This window comes from Malus domestica, chromosome 12, assembly GCF_042453785.1.
Source record: "Malus domestica chromosome 12, GDT2T_hap1".
NCBI classification, from domain to species: domain Eukaryota; kingdom Viridiplantae; phylum Streptophyta; class Magnoliopsida; order Rosales; family Rosaceae; genus Malus; species Malus domestica.
Window position 1 is genome coordinate 21,287,252 of NC_091672.1, and position 24,190 is coordinate 21,311,441.

A 24,190-nucleotide genomic window follows, 5' to 3' on the forward strand; every position below is an offset into this window, starting at 1 on the left:
ATTGAAGGATTGTGTTGAGGCACTCCTGCCGAAGCACAATAGTTTCTCTCCAACACGAGACCAATCACAACACAACACAGGTCAACATTAGAATAAAACTCAGTCCCACATCAACCGTGAATGAAAGCCGAAGACCCTCCTCATCTATAAAAGGAGATCTTTCTTCCTACAATTAAGGACAAATGCCATTATTGTACTTAAACTCGTAATTAGAACTCACTAATGATGATAATGCTTGAATGTATGTATTTTGTAAACTCTTTACTGTTAATGAGAGCTCTACTCTGTGAACGTAGCCCAACTTAGGATGAACCATGTACACTCTGTGTTTGCTTTCCTATCTTTATCCTTCTACAAATTCACCCACTTATTGACTGGAGCAACTGTGTGAAGTCGCAAACTTGACACTTTACGTTGTTCCAAAGTCTCACCAATTTTGTGCATCAACAAGGTTAAAACTTATTATTCCCAAACACGACCACATCCTACATATTTTAATAAGTTTAGGGCTCATTTGGTAAGTGCTTTTAAATGACTAAAAAAGTTTTTAGAGAAGATTTTGGAACCAATCCTTGTTAAAAATGCAAGTTAATCATGGAAAGCCCTTAACGGGCTTCCTGCAAGAAGTACATAACTGATTCTTGCAAGAAACACTTCAAGTGCTTTTAAAAGTCAAACATTTTCTCTAAACGAGCTTTCAATTATTTAAGGCACTTCCTAAACGAGCCTTTAGTTCTCAATTGGTAAGGCAGACAATAAAGGAGAAACCAAGGTTTCCCTGTCAAAGAACACCAAAATTCATAAGCCAAAATAAGAGAAAAGGTAAAAACAAGCTCTGGCGCATTATTAAAAGTGCAGGCACAGTGACATGCTAGTTCCTTGATCCCTACATAACAAATTAAAAACTGTTCAAGCTACATACACATATGCTACTTCATTTTCTACCCTTTTTGTCCCAGTATAAACAGAAACTCATACGGGGAGATGTTCGCTTTGGCATTACAGAAGCCAAAAATCAAAATCGGGTAGTGATCTGGGAAAATAAAGCCTTAAAATCCTTGGTCGGTGTCCCAGTTCCCTCCGGCTTTGAGGCCAAATCAAAAGCCTTGAACTTGGCCTCCTCGAACTGCAGTGCCTGATCAAAATATAAAACGCAAACAGTTCAGTACAATGCATAACAATTGCTCGAAAAGTTGATACTGAGATGCATGCTAGCTTTGAGGTAAGCAGAGAAAAAGGAAACAAAGAAATAATTTATTCGCACACCCCTGTACACAATACCTGAATGCAGACTTCTGCGACATCAGGTCTAGCAATGGTTCTTGTTTCGGTCTTAAGAAGCTCGTCATCCTTCCCTATAAGTAGTTCACGGTTGCCTCCTTCTTTGTCTTGCAAGCCTCCAGCCCTAGTTTAACCATAGACGTCTAAGTCAGTTGGAAGTCAAGGAACAAAAGGAGACCAGATTGAGGCATAACTAGGTATAGAATTTAGTGATTTGAACTTGTGTTGACACTAGACTGATGCACATAACAAGCAGACAATCTTGAGTAAGAAATGAAATCTAGGTATCGTTCCAGCAGACAAGATTTAGTATCTGTATTCATGAGGGATCACAACAATAAAGGGCTGTTTTGGTGTTTTAGAAGTTCTCAAACATTGTGTTGGATAAAAATATAAAACCCAATGCAAAGTAGCATAAACAATGGCTTCGTATATCTTCATTGTGAGGGTTGTTGTCATAAAAAGACTTCTATTTTTCCGGTAACAGTAGTAAGGAAAGCAACCAGTGATGTTACAAAGTCTATTCAATACAAACATATTGTTTGAACCGAGTCTGAATATAACTGGACCAACCTTATGATTGTGTATGGAATTCCGGAGTCAGCCAAATACTGCTCAGCCTTCCTCTTCCAAACCTGTGTAGTAATATATTGCATAAACATTTATATTTAACATATAAGCAGGAAGGAATAGATCAGCAAAGTCAAATTCCATTTCCACAAACAGAAGGCCGAAAAGCAACCACAAAAGGTGGTAATTCAAATGTAGAAAGGGATTACTAACCAATATGTTGCCATTACCCAATTTGTTCAGGGGATTGTTAAGATCTGTTCCACCCATAGACCCAACTAACACAATCTGCTTCGCTCCCGCAGCCTTAGCTGTTCACATTTATCATATAATTCAAAACTTACAAGTTGAAATGAACCATGTTTCGATTGAATGGAAACAAACATAAAAATTCTCACCAGCATCTATTTGGTTCTTCTGTCCAATCCAATCAACCTAAGATGCAAACCATGTATCAGAACAAGGAGCAAACCAGAGATTCTGAACACCACCGTTGTAGAACCACCTACTTACAGTGTCCTAAAGTCATAAAAATGACAGAAATTACCTGTTCAGGATACGACCCGTCTTCAAAATAGAACTCAGGCCTCCCACCTTTGGTTGGATCAAAGCCAGGTTTCATCTTAGGCACAGCGCTTGTAAGGATTATGAGAGCATCAATGCCTTGGATCGCAGGTAGAATGCTGTCAGCATCCCTTATATCTCCAACATAAAGATCATCTGCTCCGCCAATGCTCTGTTTGCTCTCTTCAGTCCTAACCAGACCCCTAGCAACATACTGGTCTGACCTCTCCTTTAACTTCTTATAAACTAGTTTACCTGCCAAGTTTCCACCAATAACACATTTCAATCAGAAACCTATCCTTAAACAGAGTGGAAAGACAATTTCCTATCCTGCTTCCGTCGCCATAGATGTTGAGCAAATAAAACCCAAACAAACACATTCACAGTAACAAAACATACTTCCGTTGCCATAGATGTTAAGTCAACTCAAACTACACACATTCACGATAACAAAGCACGCTGACTGTTACCAAAATCACAAAACCCCAAACCCTAAACCAGTCACCTTACGCTTACAGCGTGCAACACACCGGGCATCTCTGCCACTCAACAGACATGCTTATCCACAAAAACACCCAATTATCTCACACATTTCTGCTCACACTAAGGGACTGCACAGGTCCCATTACCCCACCATTAATCCCACAACCCAAATACTAAAATACACATCTTGTAATGCTTTGTACTAAAAGTTCTTAAATTTATTGAGTCCATGACTCACTCAGGATTATAGATTCATAATCTAGGAAATATAAACAATAATCCACTCGAATTTAGGGAGCTGTTACGCACTCCAAAAATCTCATTTTGCCCTGTGTATTTTTCTTTCTAAATGTAAAAAGTTTGGACGGCTAATAACAATTCCTAAATTTATTGTGTTACAATTTATTAGTTTAGATAAATTTAGTTTAATTATCTTATCGTTTATAAAAAAGAAAACTTGAATTGAGATTAAAACTAGGGATACTTTGAATACGGTCCCTAATCCTTAACATTTTTTGACTAAAACCTTAATGGTACACCTCATTATATTACAATTAATATTTTTATTTTTACAGTTTTGACATTAATTGTTTGATATTTTATGAGATTTATAATCCTATAAATTTAAAACCCCTCATTATAATACTATTAGAAACGGTTACAATAAAAAAATTCAAACATTTTGATTGAATAAATGGATAAAAACTATGTAAAAATAAGAAATAATAAATGGCAAAAGAATGTATCCATAGTGTTAAAAAAATTGGTACATTTCACATATAACAAAGTTGTACATTAATAAAGAAGAATGAATATATTATAAATAAATTAGGGTACAGATAAAAGATTAAAAAATTATGAGTATAATTGAATTTTTTAAAAATATAAGCGCTAAAAGAAATTAATACATGGGTACAAAATAAAACTAAAAAGAAAATACTATAAATTTAAAAACAAGTTGCAAATTAAAAGTGGGTACAAACTAAAAATATAAATATATGATACAAAGTTTAGGCATAAAATATAAATATACCATATGTAATTTTTCTATCATTGATTATATATAATGTCATGTGACGGTATACACATAGGTACAAACATAAATAAAACTTAAAAAAATATGGGCACAAAAAGAAACTAAAATATGAGTACAAATTAAAAATGAAAAAAAAATTGGTACAAACTCAAAATAAAAATATATGATAAAAATTTAGCCATAAATATAAATATATTGATTGTAACATTTTTAACACTAAATGAATATATTTAAAAATAAAAATATTTTATTATTTAAATAATTAATGATGTTATTAATACAAGGATCTTGATCAAAAATTAAAAATGTATAAGATTTTAATCAAAAGGGTAGCAATAAAAAGATTACGAACCTAATTTCTCCTTCAAACTATATAATCTATAAAACCGAGCGCCCAATCAACACTTATTAATTAATTAAATTAATTTAACACAGTCATCTTCATGTTTAAAATTCTTGTTCAATAATTAACAATTAAAACTTGACTATGAAAAACTAATTAAAAACGAGAGAGAGAGAGAGAGAGAGAGAGAGAGAGAGAGTACCAGTTCTACCACCAGCTCCAGTGACAAGGACGATGCTTGCACCCGAATCCGCCATGGCCTTCGTGACAACTCCTCTCCCAAAACCCCTTCTCGCCCTTATATAGATAAACAAGGATACAGCAGAAAATGAAGTGGATTGAAAAGAAAGGGTCGATCTTTCTGGAACTGCCACCCAACTACATTTTTGACATTTATGGATGCCATTATTAGAGATAACCAAGGGGACACGTGGTGCCACCGCCACCGTTGCCATCATCACTGATGAGACCCAAAACTTAGTTGTGTGGACCAGTTTCCATGCACCCTTCGTCACTCGCAACTGCCACCAGCTCCGCCAGAGAGAGACTGAGGGATTTTCTGAATTGTTCTTCACTGGTACCTGTTAATTCAATGAGTTCGGTCGGTTGGTTGCTTATCCTTTTGCTCTTGTGAAATTTTATTACCTTATTACGCGCCTTATCTCTTTGTCATTTGGTCATGGTAAGATTTTTAATATAAAATTACTTATTAAATAGAGATACATTGTGATGATGAATTTAACAAGGTTTTTATTTTTATTTTTTATTTATACGATTTAGGATGATTTTGTGAAAAATTAATAAAAAGTTACAATATTAACAATAGATTAATAATATTTATGTTAATTATAAATAGGTTAATCATGTATTGTGATACTTAATGCATTTAAACTAAACAAAAATTACAAAAATGCCATTACAGTTGGTATCCACTTCAACTAACACTCCCTTTCTCATAATTTTATATTTGGAATAAGTCAATAGGATCATACACTGCAATGCAGTGTCTGTTTCCTGATTTTGCTTTTGTCATCATTCACATGCCTCTTACATGTCATTTGTACATTTGGATTCAGACACTACATTGTACTGTCCGTTTTCTAGTTCTGATTTTCACTTTTGGATTTAGACTCCTGGTTTTATTTTTTCCATCTTTCACACGTCTCTTACACTTCACACCTCATGCAACTCCTGATTTTTACATTTAAATTTAGACACTGTAATGTAGTGTCCAGTTCTTGGCTTTGTTTTTTACATTTAGATTTAGACACTATAATACAGTGTCTGTTTCCTAGTTCTGTTTTTTTTTTTACATTTGGATACAGACAATACAATGCAATGTTCGTTTATTGGTCCTGTTTTTTTTTACATTTGGATTCAGACATTGCAATGTAGTGTCCATTTCCTGGTTCAGTTTTTTACATTTGGATTCGGACACTGCATTGCAGTGTCTATTTTCTAGTTCTTTTTTTTTAGTTGAGTAGACTCCTCCTTGTAAATGAAGGGCGAGAGAGAGTGATAGAATATATATGTTCTAACTATTTATAGGATTAAGTCTTCTCAAGATTAGTTCCATAGGAATAGGAATTCAACGGCCAAAGCCTCTTCCCCGGCCTCTCTTCCCCCTCAACTCCTATTTATCTCTCGCACCCCCACACCCCACCGTTGTTAACAAATCTAATTCAATTGCAGGTCATCTGTGCTCTAAGTCTAATTTATTTTTTCGCTATCCCTTACTATTTTAGCTTGTTATTTGTCATCTCTTTCTTCTTCTTCTTCATTGAGATTTCTCTCTCTATAATTCTTCCATAGTTATGAAAAAGATCCTTGCAACTAGAATACATTGGTTTGCGCGACCCATCTCCTTGTTGTTTCGTTAACATCAGCTGAGATTTTAAGGTCAAAAGACTTGCAATTGAGGGATGTGGCGGTACTTGGGCTGACTTTTGAGAGGGTAAGGTAGGACGGTTGTGGGTTGGGTGGGTTGTGGTAGTGTTGTGGCTGATTTTGAGGTAGGGTTGAATTTAATTTGGAATTTGAAGAGTTGGTGGTTCGAGGTTGAAGGCTTTGAAGTGAGGGAGAAAAAGAAGTGTTGAGGGGAAAAAAGAGGAAGGATAAGAGATTTTGGTCGTTGGATTTGTATCAATGGATGAGATTATTCGGTCTGGAGGATCTCCACAAAATTAATCTGGAGGGGATCTAAATCTGTATATATAATAGTTTAAACTCATAAGACATTTATAGAAAGAGAAAGAGAGAGAATGATAGAATAGTCAAATTCTAACTATTAATAATGACTTAAAGCCTATGTGGTAATGCATCATTGACTTGTGCCTAACTAATAAAAATATATTATTATTAAGTCCAAAACAAAAATATAGCATTGATATATGGCTTAATAGTAAAGTTTTTATTGACTTTTGGCTAAATTACCTTACGATTTATAATCCCATTAACAAGTTGTAATAGAGAAACAATCAATGACAGATCTAGAGGGTCCTCTTGGGTCCCTGGATCTTGTGAAAGTTAAAAAATATTGAGAGAAAGTCACTGGTGGAGCCTATGCTTATTTAGTATGGGACTTGAGCATGTCCACAAACTGTTCGATGAAATGCTCCTTAAATAGAATTTGACAAGTTTTGGCAAGTGATGCTCAACTGACTTTAGGTGGGACAAGCCTTGACAGGTAAAGCTTGGCATCATGCCTTGGAAGTAGTCCTGACAATTCCTGACACGATTCGATAACCGACACGACACGACACGAAATTAACAGGTGTTCGGGTCGACACGATAACGAAACGGGTCGTTATTGGGTAACCCGATAAGCACCTGTTAAGATAACGAGTTGGTTCGGGTATACACGTGGGTAACACGATACACGAGCAGAATATTATTTTAATAATTTTATAACCTTAAAAAAATACAATAATAATTATATATATATATTAAATTAACTATAATAATTATAATAATTATATATACTATAATAATTATACCCCAAAATATTAACTATAATAGTTATATTTATATATAGATATATATATATATATATTAAATTTTAAATTAAATTTTATACCCCTAAAAACTATAATAATTATACATACAAAATAAATAGATTTAAATCTACTTAATAAATAAATATACATATATATATACACACACACACCATTGAACTTCATGGGATACGAATTATACGAAACTAATTTCAACGATCCAACTGTCAAACATGTTTGTATATGCTTCGAGATCGCATCAGCAAAAAATTACAAAAAACAAACATTTAAAGATCAAGTAACGAGACAAAACTTTTCGACGGTTATAAATGAAAAATCACGATTTAACAATTATTTTAACTTCGATTTTGATGATTTTTTACAGCTATACTCCTTGACCCTATATGAATACAATGAATGAATTCGATCTTCAATTTAAAATATTTACACTAGGGGATACCACAAAATCTTATGTTATACTTGATGAAAGTATGAATAAACTCTTAAGTGTTAGTGAATCTATTGTTTTGATCGGATACACATTTTACGAAACTAGTTTCAATGATCCAACCGTCAAACATGTTTGTATATACTTCGAGATCGCATACGCCAAAATTTTCAAAAAACAAATATTCAGAGATCAAGTAACGAGACAAAACTTTTCGACAGTTATAAACGAAAAATCATGATTTAACGGTTATTTTAACTCCAATTTTGATAATTTTTTACAGCTACACTCCTTGACCCTATATGAATACAATGAATGAATTCGATCTTCAATTTAAAATATTTACACTAGTGGATACCACAAAATCTTATATTATACTTAATGAAAATATGAATAAACTCTTAAGTGTTGGTGAATATATTGTTTTGATGAGATACACATTTTGCGAAACTAGTTTCAACGATCCAACCGTCAAACTTGTTTGTATATGCTTCGAGATCACATACGCCAAAAATTGAAAAAAAACAAACATTCAGAGATCAAGTAACGGGACAAAACTTTTCGACGGTTATAAACAAAAAATCACGATTTAACGATTATTTTAACTTCGATTTTGATGATTTTTTACGTCTACACTCCTTGACCCTATATGAATACAATGAATGAATTTGATATTCAATTTAAAATATTTACATTAGTGGATACCACAAAATCTTATGTTATACTTGATGAAAGTATGAATAAACTCTTAAGTGTTAGTGAATCTATTGTTTTGATGGGATACGCATTATACAAAACTAGTTTCAACGATCCAACCGTCAAACATGTTTGTATATACTTCGAGATCGCATACGCCAAAAATTGCAAAAAACAAACATTTAGAGATCATGTAACAGGACAAAACTTTTCGACGATTATAAACGAAAAATCACGATTTAACGGTTATTTTAACTCCGATTTTGATAATTTTTTACAGCTACACTCCTTGACCCTATATAAATACAATGAATGAATTCGATCTTCAATTTAAAATATTTACACTAGTGGATACCACAAAATCTTTTGTTATACTTAATGAAAATATTAATAAACTCTTAAGTGTTAGTGAATATATTGTTTTGATGAGATACGCATTTTGGAAACTAGTTTCAAGGATCCAACCGTCAAACGTGTTTGTATATGCTTCTAGATCGCATATGCCAAAAATTGCAAAAAACAAACATTCAGAGATCAAGTAACGGGACAAAACTTTTCGACGGTTATAAACGAAAAATCACGATTTAACGGTTATTTTAACTTCGATTTTGATGATTTTTTACAGCTACACTTCTTGACCCTATATAAATACAATGAATGAATTCGATCTTCAATTTAAAATATTTACACTAGTGGATACCATAAAATCTTATGTTATACTTGATGAAAGTATGAATAAACTCTTTAAGTGTTAGTGAATTTATTGTTTTGATGGGATACGCATTCTACAAAACTAGTTTCAACAATCCAACCGTCAAACATGTTTATATATACTTCGAGATTGCATATGCCAAAAATTGCAAAAAAAAAAAAATTCAGAGATCAAGTTACGAGACAAAACTTTTCGACGGTTATAAACGAAAAATCACGATTTAACGGTTATTTTAACTTCGATTTTGATGATGTTTTACAGCTACACTCCTTGACCCTATATGAATACAATGAATGAATTCGATCTTCAATTTAAAATATTTACTCTAGTGGATACCACAAAATCTTATGTTATACTTAATGAAAGTAAGAATAAACTCTTAAGTGTTAGTGAATCTATTGTTTTGATGGGATACGCATTCTACGAAACTAGTTTCAATGATCTAACCGTCATACTTGTTTGTATATGCTTCGAGATCGCATACGCCAAAAATTGCAAAAAACAAACATTTAAAGATTAAGTAACGGGACAAAACGTTTCGACGGTTATAAACGAAAAATCATAATTTAACGGTTATTTTAACTCCAATTTTGATGGTTTTTTACAACTACACTCCTTGACCCTATATGAATACAATGAATGAATTCGATCATTAATTTAAAATATTTACACTAGTGGATACTACAAAATCTTATGTTATACTTAATGAAAGTACGAATAAACACACTAGTGGGTCACTTTCATTAAGCTTTGAGTTCCATTGGCAATGTTTAAACTTTTGAGAAAGGCTTCACAACCTTGAAAACAAAAACGCTTTCATTTTGCATATCCTTGCACATTTAATATTTGTAATAGATTAGTAGTGTATGGATGTATTTTTTATGAGGCTCTTATTTTCGAGTGTAGATGTAGTACTTAAACTACAAATATCTTTTAATGTTTTGAAGTAATATTTATGTGACAATGTGTGGTATGTGCAAATTTAAGAAAAAAAAATATTTTTCTTAACGGGTCATAATGGGTCGGGTCACTTTACCCGTTGGGTAAAGTGACCCGACCTGTTAAGGACCCGTTAAGATAACAGGTGTGACACGACACGACCTGTTAAGATAACAGGTGTTACACGAAAACGACACGAACACGACTGACACGACCCGTTTGCCAGACCTACTTGGAAGTTGTAAAATAGAATATAGAAAATAACGAAATGGCTACTATGTGTAAGACTAAATTTCTCAATAAAAAAGGTGATAAAAATTGGGGTGCTAAACATGCTCGAATCTTATACATTGGGACCCTATGAGGTTAGAGTTCCAGATCTGCCATTGAAAATAATAATCAATTAGATGCAAGTTTTTAGCAGAATATGGAAGTTACGCATTTTCACACAATTTGACACTTTAGCATTCCTTTCTTGATGACATGTTGCGACTATTAAAATCCTTAGATCTAGAATGGGGCAAGGTGAAAAACAAACGGAATCAAAGTCATGCTTGAAGAAAGAAGTTTGGACTGACACTAAGATCTGGAGATCATTCTAGACACGACTCGTTACTTTCTCATCCTTAATCCGATCAATGCATCATAGCAAGTTTGGAGCAAAGGATTTTTCAGGGGTTTTAGACTTGGCAACGGAGTAGGGTGGTACTTTTATTATCCTAGTGGAAATCTTTATAAACTCTAAGATTGGGTGGTAGCATTTTTTACCGAGGGGAGTCTAAAGCTCTATCCTGGGCCTACAAGCTTATTCCTATTTCACTTCGTTACTCATTTTTTTGAAGTTAATTTATTTCAAAAAGATTGTCAGATTAAACTATATTCCGCAATAAGGAAGCAAAAGACGAAAAGTTCCAAGTGTTTTACTCTAACAAGCTTAATGACTTGAGTAAAATAAACTTAACAAAATATCTCCTAAGGCATCTCAGTCATTCCAGGAATATAAAGGTGCATTCCGCTTTGCATCCAGCTTTTCAACTATGCATGTGGAACTCTAATCATAGGTCTACAATATAGTTAGGAACTCCAAAAGATCAGATCTTTGAGAGACAAGCAGAAGGACGAACCAGAATCAGCTAGCTCTAAGTCAAACAATTAGTTTGAAGGTGCCACGCCCCGGACCCAAGGTTGGTTGAAAAATAATCTCGAATCTGAAGTGCGAGCTAAAAATTAAAATAAATAAAGAAATATAAATAACGGGGTGAAAAATTAATTCCTCTTATAAAAACAAACTCAAGAATTCTTTACAAGGCCACAAAGAAAATAAATAAATTAAACTTCTCTGTTTCACATCTAATCCAATCTCATCCCATCTATCCTCTTAGACAGTTTAGTTCGTAAACTTACATAACAATAGAGGAGTGAGCTTCAACAGCTCACTAGGGACATAACCTTATCACAGTAAATTGATAATACTAAATTTAGTGTCTTGAAATAATATAACAAAATACCAAATTATTAGCAATAACAAGGCATGAGTGCAAATGCAAACTCTTCAACTATTCCCGCTAATTCATATAATAAAACACGTGGACCTGCATGTCCTATACCGTGCATTTTACATCTGCAGTGGTGATTCGAATGTCCGATTATACAAATTAACCCCATGTAACTCAATCATCTCAATTTCCCTTTTTGTTAGTTGTCTTGCAAAACTCTTCGTCGCCAATCCCAAATTACCCTAAAAACAACTGTGCATTGTGGTCTCACCTGAGACTTGGTACCTACTAAGAGTTTGACTCAACTACACAAAAGATAATTTCCATTACCCTCATTTCTAATTCCATTCTTAACACGGAAGCTCCAACCACATGACACATCATGAGTGATTTACAAATGCTTTCATTTCATCATTCACATATACCACAAAATATTCTCAACCAAACATAATTCCCTAGTCAATAACAAACATACACCCAAGAGAAACATTTAACAAATTAGCATCAAATCACATTAATCAACCAATAAGATCAATAATAATAACATAACACTTTGCAAAATTTAATATAGACAATCTCCGTAAAAGTTTGCCGTATTTCCCCTACATGGGCTCCAAAACATTGCACAACTCTCTATTACAAGAGTTCACCACCTTGATAAAATCTTGAGATTCTAGTACTCTTCTCCATATATCCGTAGACGAAAACGAAATCAAATTTGAGATGAAGTATGGTTAGGGTTTGGGATTTTTCTTTATTTCCACCTAAAGAGCATAAGAAAGAAATGAGAGTTTTCTCTTTGATCTCTCTCTCTCTCTCGCCATCTCTCTCTCTCCAACTCGACAAGGGTATATATAGGCATCATCATCTTCTTGATTTGCACTGCTTGCAACTTCTTATTCCTTTGGGTTCAATCATCACTTGCCATGTAGCTAAATTTCCACTAACCTAATCAGAACAACCCCCTTTACTGTCTGATTCTAGTTGCTGTCACGTGGCAAGCTAGCCACTCATTGGCTGCCACATGACGCTTATTTATTGGCCCAACACGTATATTACCTTAAAAATTCATCCAGTTAGGAAAGGTAATTGAAAATATGCTAAGAACTTGTATTAATGTCCACTATCTTTTTATGAATACCTTCTCAATAAATAAGCTAAGCATTTTTTTTTTCAAATATTTCTCTTCATTGTTAATAAATCCTTGGGATCTCACAGAAGGTCATTTGTTATGTATTCCAGAGAAGTTATTCTGGGATAGTTCGCTTATGGTCCATTGGAAACTATCTATCTTCGAAGCAGAGTACTCTCAGAAGCATAGTTATAGATGGCAAGAGAGGCACCTCGGGTGGCAAGAAGGACCGTAATGCACATAGCCCATGAAGTTTAAACGGTCGGACTAGCTAGGCTTCCTAATCCGTATCGGAGTAAGGTATTCGAACAGGTTAACTAGGTAGAGGCATAGTTAGACATCCATTTCACAAGTTGCATTACTTGTCTCAAGTACAGAAACTCTAGTTCAAGTCCAATTAGGATATCTTGGTGATTAGGCCACTTAATCATTATCCTATGAGGATTGGATTGCTTATCCTAAACTCCTTCCTAAATAGTCTCCCGATCTAACTGGTATGACTTTCCCTACAAGGACTCCCAATGTCTCTATAAATACCCTAACTCGGGTATTTATCAAGGGGAATCAATCACATCTGAAGATACATCTCTCTTATATTCTCTCTACGACTAATAGAGGCTCATCTTTTTACACGTGGCCATCTATGCGTAAACACATCCACGAAGAACTCATCTCATCACCGCCCTTCCATAGGTTATTCGTCGAGGATGTATTCTAATGTATCATACTTCATACTTACTCCTTTCTTAGAACTACATTTGTGGTTTTATTCTCCTTCTGAGATATGTAGACAGTCCAATCAACCACACCCTCAAATAACCCAATTCTCCCCTTCAGCAGTGATCATGGGTCATTCAGCCTAAATCCCGACTCTATCAATAGATGTACTCGATTTTAATTCCAACAATGAACCCTATTTATAATTGGAACCATAGTTACTTGCTAACTACTCACACAAGCTTCATTACTTATCCGAATTTTTATTTTCCGGTGCACCATTCCTATGGTGTAGGACTTCAAGTGCAGTCATGTTGGAGTTTAGCATCTGAATTGACTAGGTTCATTGCCTTTAATTATCATTTATTTAAGCACTTCGATTTGCGAGCCTACCAGCTTTTTTATTAGGTATTTATCTATGTATTTTATTAAAGTAATGTATCAATTTGAATTTTATTTTAGTTACACAGTTATGTCCTGACTCACATATCTATCCTAAATATATTTCGAGATTAGGGCATGACACTTGGTCACCCTTGAAGGGTGGAAAGGTTAAATTCAGTTACCTTTTTTTCGCTTGTCTTTTTCTTTTCCAGAATGTTTAAGGTGTTTATGTTTCACTAATAAGGTTTAAGTTTGGATGGTATTAGTCGTCTATATATACTCTTATCCACTTATTATCTATTCTAAAATTGAGGAGGAATTGACTGTTCATTCAGCTGTAGTCAATTGTTTGACACTTGATTTTATCTCATTTACAATAAACCGTGAGATTTGGGCTGGGTTTGAAGGGTACTTAATAGAACTTAGAAGGGTAATTTTGTCTGGAGGATTTAGGACGGATTACCCCTTGATTTCACCTTATGTACAAGAAACCCATCAGATTTGGGTTGGGTTGGGAGGGCAATTTTTTCCTCTCGGTTTTGAGCAAATTCGGGGGTTGCCGTGTAGGTTTTCATTTATTGTCCTTCAATGAGGGTTTTGGGGGGATGGAGGCTCAGAGAGAGAGAGAGAGAGAGAGAGAGAGAGAGAGAGAGAGAGAGAGAGAGAGAGAGAGAGAGAGAGAGAGAGAGAGAGAGAGAGAGAGATGGCGATGGAAAGAGAGCGAGGGGGAAGGGTATGGGTGATGGACCGAGAAAATCATACTGGTCGTCCGGATTTGCCGCTGCATGCTTGGATTTCCAAAGGTAAGTTCCTATTTTTTTAATTCGTTTTTTTACTGTCAGTTTAGATTGTCATTGTTTCTGCCTTTTTGTTGTGGATTATTTTCAAATTTTTAGTGTGTTAGGTCAGGTTTTGGGGGATTCATCAGAGATATTAATTTTCCTTATTTGTTTTGTTTTCTCTCATTTTGGACATTCATCTCTCTTTTTGTCTGTTTGTTCTCTGTTTTAAGATCAGTTGCTTTTTTTATTAAGGAAATTTTAACGAAAAGCTCTCGGTACTGTTTATTTTAATGAAAAACCATATTTTTATACTAAAAAGTCAATCCTGATACTATTCACTTTACTCTTTATTTTGTCCTTATCGTTAAGACTCAAAGTTTTCAAACTCTTTTCATTAGTTTTTTTTTTTTTGGGTTTTTTTTATGTGGCTTTTTATTTATTTTTCCAGGTTATAGATCTTATGGTTTTTAGTATACCAATCTTGGTTTTGTTTTTCCTGGAAAATTGTTTTTATCTGATTGTGGGTTCATGGGTTTTAATTTCTTTCGTTTGTTTCAGGTTGCAAAGCAGGAGGTTCTGACCTGAGGGTTCAGTTCAAGGTACTGTTATTATTAATTTTAGTTCTTATGGTTTAATGTTTCGAACTGATGTGATGATTTGGGTGTGAAATGTGGGACTTCTGTTCGGCTTCTGTTGCCTATGTGATGTTCTTTGTTTTTATTGCTGGGTAGAGATTCCATATATTCTAGGTCTATAGAAAACACCTCTTTAGTTCTATGAGAGGAACTAAATAACACATTTTTCCTGAATCCCATAAGCCTGCAAGAAGCAAAACAAGCTAAGAGTCATTTATACAATATAAATATAACCACATGAACTCTGTTCGAATTCTTACTCTTGTTCTCTCTATTTTTTGGCTGTTTAGTTTGGACTCCCATCGCAGCATCATCATTTTGGTATGCATATGTGGTTCTTGGTTTGAAGAACAAAAGTTACCTTTGTTTTGAAATTGCAATTTAGTTGTTGTCTGTGTCTGTGTCTGGTTGCTCCTTAGCAAGGAAGAAAATATCGGTAATATCGGAAATATCGGTAGTCCGAAAACACGGAAATATCGATGGAAATATCGGGATAATATCGATATCGATAAAAATTACATGGAAACCACGGAAATTGTAAGAAAAACTTGGAAATTTTTATTGAAACTTTGCAGGATGTTTATTTAGTCAATTATCTATTAGTTTATCACAAAAAATTGGAAGAAAATGCATTACATGATGGATTTAACTGATTTAAGTTGATTATACAGCGAGCTGGCAAACACTGTGAGTGAATAAAATATATAGTAATTAATGAAAAAAAAATTAAACACACCATAATCATTTATATATAATAATTTACTACAACTTTCAAGTAAAACTCATATTTTAGTTTTTAAATCTACCCTAATTCTGACATACTGCCGCACCCATCAAATCTCTACTACCTTTCTTCCTTCTTCACGTGGGATGTACTACCTCCCTCATTTTCTATTATTTCTTTCCTTTCCACACACACACACACGCACAAACACACCCCACTCCCTCATTTTCTATTATTTCTTTCCTTTCCACACACACACGCATAGACACACACTTCTACACACACACACGCACAGACACACTTCAAAGTGCAAATCCACATCAGGGACCAAGCCATTTCCTTCTCTCCCATTTCGACTCTCTCTCTCTCTTCTCTGCACTGTCTCTCTCTTTTTCTCTCAAAATCCTCTTACCTCTCTCCCTCTCTTGCTGTGACCACACACACACAGTAGCAGCACCATCTGCTCGACTCGAGCAGCTCAAGGACGACACCACCATCATCACACATCATCAGTCTTCTCTCTCCAGCCTCTGCGAGAATGGCGGATGACACCGTGACCTCCACCGTGGCGCACACTCCGGCGAGCACCATCACCACCTGTGAGAGGCGCAGATCTTGGCAGAGAGAGGCGCAGATCTTGGCAGCTGCGACGAAGGAGCTCGGCTGCCGTTCCGACGACGGAGAGAGAGAGCGATATTATCGATATTACTGATAATATCGCGATATTATTGATAATATCGCGATATTATCGATATTATCAATAATATCGCGATATTATCACGATAATCAATTGGAATACTCTGAAAATATCGCTGTTGGAAAAAAACGATATTATCGGCGATATTTCGCCGATAATATCGATATTTAATTCCTTGCTCCTTAGGGAGTGAGTGAGGGCACACAGTAAGCAATCATGGGGCGCACTCCATTCTGTTCTAGGAGAAATGAGAAAAGGGTTTTATTTTCTTTGCCAATCTCTGCAAAAGTTCTCAACTTTATTAATTTTTCTACACTTTGTAGGTCTGAGGCAGTGCGGGAAGAGCTGCTGTCTGCGGTGGCTAAACCATCTGAGGCCAGACATCAAACATGGAAGCTTCACTGAAGAGGAAGACAGCACTATCTGCAGCCTCTACAACCAGATGGGAAGCCGGCAAGTCAACAAATTTAAATGGTTTTTTTTTTTAATTTCTTAATTTATAATCCGCAACATTTAATTCCTTTACATGATTTTGTCTAGAATTCGTTTAAAGATTTAAAATTTCTCTTCACTCTGCTAATGGGTTTGATTTTTCCCCATCTGTTTTGCAGTTTGAGTCTGCTGAGTTCTGCGGATTTACTCAATTGCAATCATCTTTTCTGCAAGCAATCTCTACCTTCATTGTTAGATGTATTAATTCTTGGAATGTGGTTGATCATATTGCCATTTGTTTCGCAGTTGGATGTATTAATACCTGGAATGTGTTTGATCATATTGCCAGTGTTTGCTTATTTTTTACAGCACTTGCACTGTGAAGTCGATGAAATCGGGTTCCTTTTGTCCAGTTTATAAATTCCATATCGGCGTAGAGGTATGAATCATGATAATTTTATGTTTGTGCTGAACTGTTAGAGGCTACAATTGTTTTATGTGAAATCATTTACTTTCATCATAATGAGTTTACTTCTAGGGCAGTGCAACCTTTAAAGGGAAAGGATACCTTCAGACCAAAAAAAAAAGGGAAGGGATACATCCATTCTTTTGTTTAAGATCAAAACTATTTATAAATCATATTTATAAGCAAGTGTTTATATTAGGAGGTGGTATGTTGACTAAGCTCTTCAGTTGGAAGGTGGAGGTGTCTTTGAGGTTTAATACAATACATAAGTGGATTCTTTAATGTTAGATTAGATTTTCAAATTTTTTAGTACGTTAGGTCCGATTTTGGGGGATTCATCTCTCTCTTTATTCCCTTATTTGTTTCATTTTCTCTTATTTTGGGGATTCACTCTTCGTTATGTCTGTTTGTTCTTTGTTTTAAGGTCAGTTGCTTTTTTATTTGGGTTTTTTTTTTGTGGGTTTTCAGTTCGTTAATTTGTTTAGTTGTTGTTAATTTTACAGATTAATTGTTTCCCCTAATCTGGATTGTTAAGTTTTGGACCTTTTTTATCCCAAAATCCACATGAACTGAGCTTTAGTGCTTAAAGGAGACCTGGGTGTGCTGGAGTTTATAATGTATTTAGATTGGGAACACAATCTTTGTTGAATTCTAAGTTTTCATCCACTTTTGCTTTTTTACCCTTCAATGGTTTCAATTAATTGTTGTTTTAGTATAACTATTGCTCTATGAGCTGCGAAATTACGTGTAAGAAAATCTTTTGTATACTTATATGGAATTATTGATTTCCATAGAAGCTAAGGATGTGTATAATTGTATTCTGGGCTTTTGGATCTGTTGGCTTTTCTGTTTTGACCAAAGATCAAAATTGTTGATTTCTTTTGTGGAATTGGGTTTTAGCCTCGAATCGGAGACGTGGGTGCTTGAGAACGTTTAATTTTTACATGCATTGTAAAATGTTTGTAATTGTAAACATGTTTGAATCTTATACTTTTTATTTTTCTTTTTCTTTTTTTGTTTGCATTTTTTAGGCAAGCAAAATGATGTAAATTGGCGATTTACGGTGGCTTTGAAAGGGTGACTTGCTCTTATAAAGTTCTGGAAGACAAACTGTAGCCAGAACAACGGCCTTTCTCTCCCTTATCAGAAAATGGGTGCTTTCAGGGTTCTCCCTTATCAGAAAATGGGTGCTTTCAGGGTGAGCCGCAGTGCTCTTAATTTCAAGTAATGGGTTTGTGTTACTGTGCAGATCTGCCGAACTTCACATTTAGTTTCTTGGAATTGTTATTTTTTTCTTTCAATTATATGTTTTAGTGCTTTTATGTTTGTCGTTCAGTGCTGGAAAATTGGAAAGCTCTTGAAACAATATAGTTCTTGAGCTAATGTGAAGATTTTGGGTTGAATACTTTGATTCCGTTTTTCTATTTGCACTTAGAAAAACAGAGGATTGTGGTTAATTATTGTGCTGTGAAGCTTCTATTTTTTCTTTTCTCTGAATATTATTCATGGTTTGAAAACCCGGAGCAAAGCGTGGGCATTCTTGCTAGTTAGTTCTATAATTGTATGATGGGCTTTATGATTATTTTAAGGTTGTGGATACTTTTGTGGATTGATAGAATAAACAAAATTGGAGTAAAAAAAGGACCTAAACCCAAACCATCGAACAAAAACTGGAAAAAAAAAAAAAAACCCAAATTGTACAGTAATTTCAATTCAATTTTCGGTTTCGGGAAAAAACCGAATAGATTTAAACTACACCAACTCTTACTGGTTTGTAGGAATTGTAAGGGATCATTCACGGACTATTGAACACCATGTCTATATACCCCTTGGTCTTGTACACCATGTCAGTTTCTACTTTGAACTTTTATTTGGCTAATCACTCTCGTGAATGTTTATAAATAGTTAATTACTTCTCCACCATTAGACTACTCCACATCGCATCCAAAATTCCGTTCATCTTTATCTTTTTCACGTGGCATCACGTGAGCCAACTAAAAGGGTAAAAACGTCTCATACTTAGATAAGCCATTGTTATATACTATATAGGGATTGTTAGATCAAGATGCCTACACAATCTAAATGGTTGGATTTACTGTGGGGCGAATATTCATTTTACGCTCATAATTTGGTCGTAGGTTGTGCACATGACAAATATGAACGAAATGGTGAAAAATTTAAAAATCTGATGACGATGAGGAAATTGACTATTTGAAAAAGTTCAGAAGATAGTTGGTTAAAATAAATTTAGGCTATTAACCAATACGACAAATGATTCGATCACAACGTAAGGAAAAAAGTGGAGAAATATTAATGCAAACTTCTGAATACTCTGGGATACAAACTTGGGATTTGCGATCCCAAGTAAGACCGGTATGTAATCATGGGGCAATTTTCTCTTAGATAGGAAGGGCTCTTGCACAAAATATATGTTTAAGTAATTGTTCTATAGGCCTATATGAAGAAGAAATCATGTAACAAAAGAGACTCTCATGTATTCAAATGGTAATTTGAACTTGGAACGAGCATGAAAAAAATTAAAAATACTTAACATTGACTTAAAAATTCAAACCATATATAGGTGAAAATGCCTCTAATCTAATCTAGATACCAAACAATAAACCCTAATATTTTGAAGTTATCATGGGCTCACAAATACATGACACTGGGTTATCTTGTCTTCCCAACTGCCATGTCGTTTCCTTTCCTAAACGGCTATTTCTCTGATGAAAAAAGGAAGCTTTTTCATAGTATGCATCTGAAATTGAGGACACATAACGCAGCTAATTCAATTTCTCTCTTACTTTGGCTAACTCAGCAGATTCATGTGATTTTCCAAGTCAATGATGCCAAGTGTGAAGTGTCTAGTAGTAGTATCAAGAGACTCAAGAATATGGTGATACTATTGGTAGAAGTATATTACTAATATAGTAATAATATGATGAGTAGACTTTTGAAACAGTAAACGCATATAATATTCACCTGTAATCTTGAACACATCATTTTCCCACACTGTTTCTTGCGCATCAATCATGCTACACAATTGAGTTGTTAATTATAATTAATATGAGTTTATTGAGTATGTCGCTTTCATTACAAATGTCGACTAAAATACGTACACACACACACACCTTATGATTATTGTATACCTAGCGGGATTAGCATGCAGTTCCACTAATAATTGTACTTGTGATTAAATTTTGACTCCCTTACATCAGGAGTAAGAGGCACGTGATTTTCCTAATCACAACAGTGCGGTATACGTTAATGTTATGTTATATATTAAATTATTTAATTAGACAAATTGTTATTTGAATGTTTTTATTCACGGCAATGTGATACACGTTAACGCAAAGTAATTATACTGATTGACTAGCTCTTAATTTTGTGGTATTTCTGGTTTTTTTTTTTTTTAAAGAACGAAATGTTTAAATGAGTCGTTATTTGAATTTTTCTAATCATGAGAGTGTGACATGCGTGATGTTATTAAACTAATTGATTTGGTACGAGCAAATGTAGTGGCTCATAGGCTTGGAAAGTATAACTATTTAAAGGTGTTTTTTTATTTGTATAATGTGCCCCCTTCATTTTATTATTAAACAATTTTGGGAATCGTCATTTGAGTTTGTCATATTATTAAATTGATTCATCGTGAATCGTTATTTAAAATTTTTTAGTATTAAATGTTTGATTCAAATTTACAATACGAAAGCATACAATATATATTTTATTATAATTAACATCGGATCACAATGAGACAAGGAAAATGAGATATTTTTTTTTAATGATGAGGAAAAATGGGATGGTAAAATCCCAAAAACATGAATATTTCCTCATAAAAACTTAGTGGATGTAGGGCACAAATCTAAGCTGTGACGGATGTCTCCACGGCAACCTTCCCAGAGTAACCAACTTTAGATTTCCTATCAGCCTCCCAAAGCTCTGGTATTGCTTCCCTGAGGTTGTGAATGCTTTCCAAAGCATAATCTGCACCTTTTACTCTCTGAGATGTGCCAACCTGTAACATTCAATAGTGACAATAAGATCGCATCAGCTTATGACCAACTTTGCCAACCTGTGCTGCTGTACAAGTTGATTGATGATTATTTCTTTCGGAGTTGTGATGAGATCCGTTGTATGTGAGTAAGTATAATCGCATGTGAATATTTTTGTTATAAAGTTGTCAATAGCTTACCAATACAGTTTGAAGTCCCACTCTTTTGCCAGCTTGTATGTTGCGGACACTATCTTCAAAGAACAACTGAAAGAGCCAAAAATACCAACCAAATATAGGCATAAGTGAATAATCTAAAGAACCTGGAGATATTCAAATTTTGAGAAGAAAATAGAAAAGTTTCTTACTGTTCTCTGAGGGTTAATGTTGGCTATCTTGAGAGCCCGTTCGATGGCATCTTCGGATGGTTTGCAGACAATTGGAGTTTTGGGTAGTTTGGAAGTGGGGTTTGGTGTAGCAAAATGGCCAATGATGTCAAAAATCTGGGAGCTGCTAGTAGTGGTGGTAGTGCTGCTTAATCCCACGAATTCTATGTCATCTTCGTCGTCAGAGACCGTGTTTTTGTGAATCGGATTGAGGGTCTCAAAGCAGATAATCCCTTCAAAAATGTCTTCCAATCCAAGCCTGCTTAGTGCTTTAGCAGCATGGATCTTGTCTGCATTTGTGAAAATCTGTTTCACAAATAAAACAGAAATAATTAGCATAAAGAAAAAAGCTTCAAACTCTTGTCACGTGATGTGAGAGACAAGGGAATAAATAACCGGTTACACAGTAGGTGCTTACAATTTTCCGGTAAGGCAGGTTCAGCAAGAGGCTCCTCAAAACCGGGTCCGGTTTTATGTTCTCATAAGGTAATCTTCCATGGACAAAACTGTGATATTCATCGTAGTCAAAGTCATAGCCAATTGCCTGCAAAGAAGGACCCCCAAAGTTATGCATAATTCATTTGAAAAGCTTAGAAATAAATTAATAAAATGCCAAAAATATGGGAAGAAGTACCCTGAGACCAGCCATTGTTGTTCCATAATTCTTGTACAGAAGGTTACCCAACTCAGGGATTATGCTCCTGTCAATGCCAAGCTTTTCAACCATATAATCTGGAGGAAAAGAAAAAGGGAAATCATCAGTACAAATTATATTGATATGAAAAATGCGGAACGGAAGGTTTCCTCAACTACCCTAGTCATCTGGCCTAACGTTCCAAGGCCTAACTTAGAATGAAAAGTATTACCTTCTATATTGATTCTGCATGCTGTAGCAATGCCACTACAATAGGGATACAGTGTATCATCAAGATCTGCAAAAGTTCAAACAATAGTGGTCTAAGATGATTGCTTTACAAGTGAACTCGTATTCGTACATAAATTTCCAAAATTAAAAGGCTTACCGAACAAAAGGCAGTCGAACTTTGTCCTCTGAGCCTGCATGAATCGATCGTCGAATTCCATTTCAGGAAACCTTCACAAAACAGCGAAGAGAAGTGAACACTAAGTTCCATGAAAGCTTAAATCGACACAAGTTTATATCAAGTTTCATTTTCAGTCTCAAACTAAACTTATCCATCATCATATATGGATGACAAAAAAAAATAAAAAATTTGTGGCCCCAATTGACTCAGATTACCACCAAAAGAAGAAAAGGGTTTTCAAAGGTGAGTAATCTGAGGCCAATACCTAATAGCTTAGCTTGGAATTGGATAAGGGTTTCTTAATTTCTGAATGGACAATCCACAGCCGCTACTATAAATTGAATCAAGAGAGAAGGTGGACCAATGTCTTTATGGGAATTTAGGTTTGGATATAGATTTATATTACAACCTAGTAAAAGTTGTATTTACTTTGTAAGATCAGGCGTTAGATTAATGCAAAAAACTAAAAACGAAAGTAAATTTAAACAAAGTTTGATGTGATTTTTTCAAGCACTTCCAGTAGTGTATCATAACTTTAGGGAACAAGAACAACTCATTCAATAAATTTTTAGAACTTAAAACTATATTTAATTTGAATCACAAGAAAAATTATTGGGTTCATTGGGCGAGCCGCAATGTATGAATTGCTTTAGATAATGATTGGGTTCATTTGGTGTAGATTGGATTTGATCTAAGAACCAAAAATTTTGTGCAAGGTGGATGTCATATGAAATGAAATGAACCACTTTTGCTTATATAAATGATGTTTGAAGGAAACCCAAATCTCCAAAAAATGGGTTGGAAATGCATTTGATCAAAAGATTGAATATTTGACTTACCAGATTAGAATGCCAATACCAAATTGATGAACTAGAGAGAAAGAGAGAGTTTCTTTCTTGCAAGAAGAGAACTCTGGGAAGAGAGAGAGACAGAGAGAGAGACAGAGAGCACAATGCTAAAGGTATTGAAGAACGAAGGAGTGGGAGGAGGAATGAGAGGAGAGGAGGTGGGTTTAAATAGGCAAAACCGTTGAGAAATTCCCACGAGTTTATGTATTTTAAAATGTTTAATTAGATTATTAATTTTTTTTTTCATCTCAAATCACGTTCAGTTAAATTAATTTTTAAATGTCAAGACTCAGAGAAGTAACAAGAAAATGAGAAAGAAAGAAGGTAACAGGAAGAAGGCAAATGCAACCGGCTTCCAAGGGTTGAAAAGGTTGAACCAAACGTTGTAT

General features: G+C 34.6%; 2 protein-coding genes and 1 long non-coding RNA gene across 5 annotated transcripts; 1 reads left to right on the forward strand and 2 right to left on the reverse strand.

Annotated features, from left to right (window-relative positions):
- Positions 1-823: 823 nt before the first annotated feature.
- Positions 824-5,005, reverse strand: LOC103450239 (uncharacterized protein At5g02240-like). The gene is made up of 7 exons (XM_008389559.4): positions 4,480-5,005; positions 2,399-2,670; positions 2,250-2,286; positions 2,065-2,162; positions 1,855-1,916; positions 1,282-1,405; positions 824-1,135 (listed from the first exon to the last, which is right to left on the reverse strand). The coding sequence occupies exons 1-7, from the start codon at positions 4,733-4,735 to the stop codon at positions 1,016-1,018; spliced, it is 969 nt and encodes a 322-aa protein (XP_008387781.2). The 5' UTR covers positions 4,736-5,005; the 3' UTR covers positions 824-1,015.
- A 9,442-nt stretch (positions 5,006-14,447) lies between these two features.
- On the forward strand, positions 14,448-19,047 carry LOC103450241 (uncharacterized). 3 transcript variants are annotated; one of them, XR_011574199.1, is made up of 6 exons: positions 14,448-14,597; positions 15,135-15,175; positions 16,956-17,085; positions 17,244-17,322; positions 17,434-17,503; positions 18,562-19,047. It is a non-coding gene; the product is annotated as an uncharacterized lncRNA (long non-coding RNA). The 3 variants fall into 3 exon arrangements; XR_011574198.1 differs by lacking the exons at positions 14,448-14,597; positions 15,135-15,175 and adding an exon at positions 15,732-16,838; XR_011574197.1 differs by lacking the exons at positions 14,448-14,597; positions 15,135-15,175 and having other exon boundaries at positions 15,937-17,085.
- A 2,194-nt stretch (positions 19,048-21,241) lies between these two features.
- On the reverse strand, positions 21,242-23,973 carry LOC103450242 (suppressor of disruption of TFIIS-like). Its single transcript, XM_008389561.4, has 8 exons — positions 23,793-23,973; positions 22,933-23,003; positions 22,777-22,842; positions 22,545-22,642; positions 22,329-22,454; positions 21,893-22,216; positions 21,726-21,791; positions 21,242-21,548 (listed from the first exon to the last, which is right to left on the reverse strand). The coding sequence occupies exons 2-8, from the start codon at positions 22,991-22,993 to the stop codon at positions 21,396-21,398; spliced, it is 894 nt and encodes a 297-aa protein (XP_008387783.2). The 5' UTR covers positions 22,994-23,003; positions 23,793-23,973; the 3' UTR covers positions 21,242-21,395.
- Between the last annotated feature and the right edge of the window lie 217 nt (positions 23,974-24,190).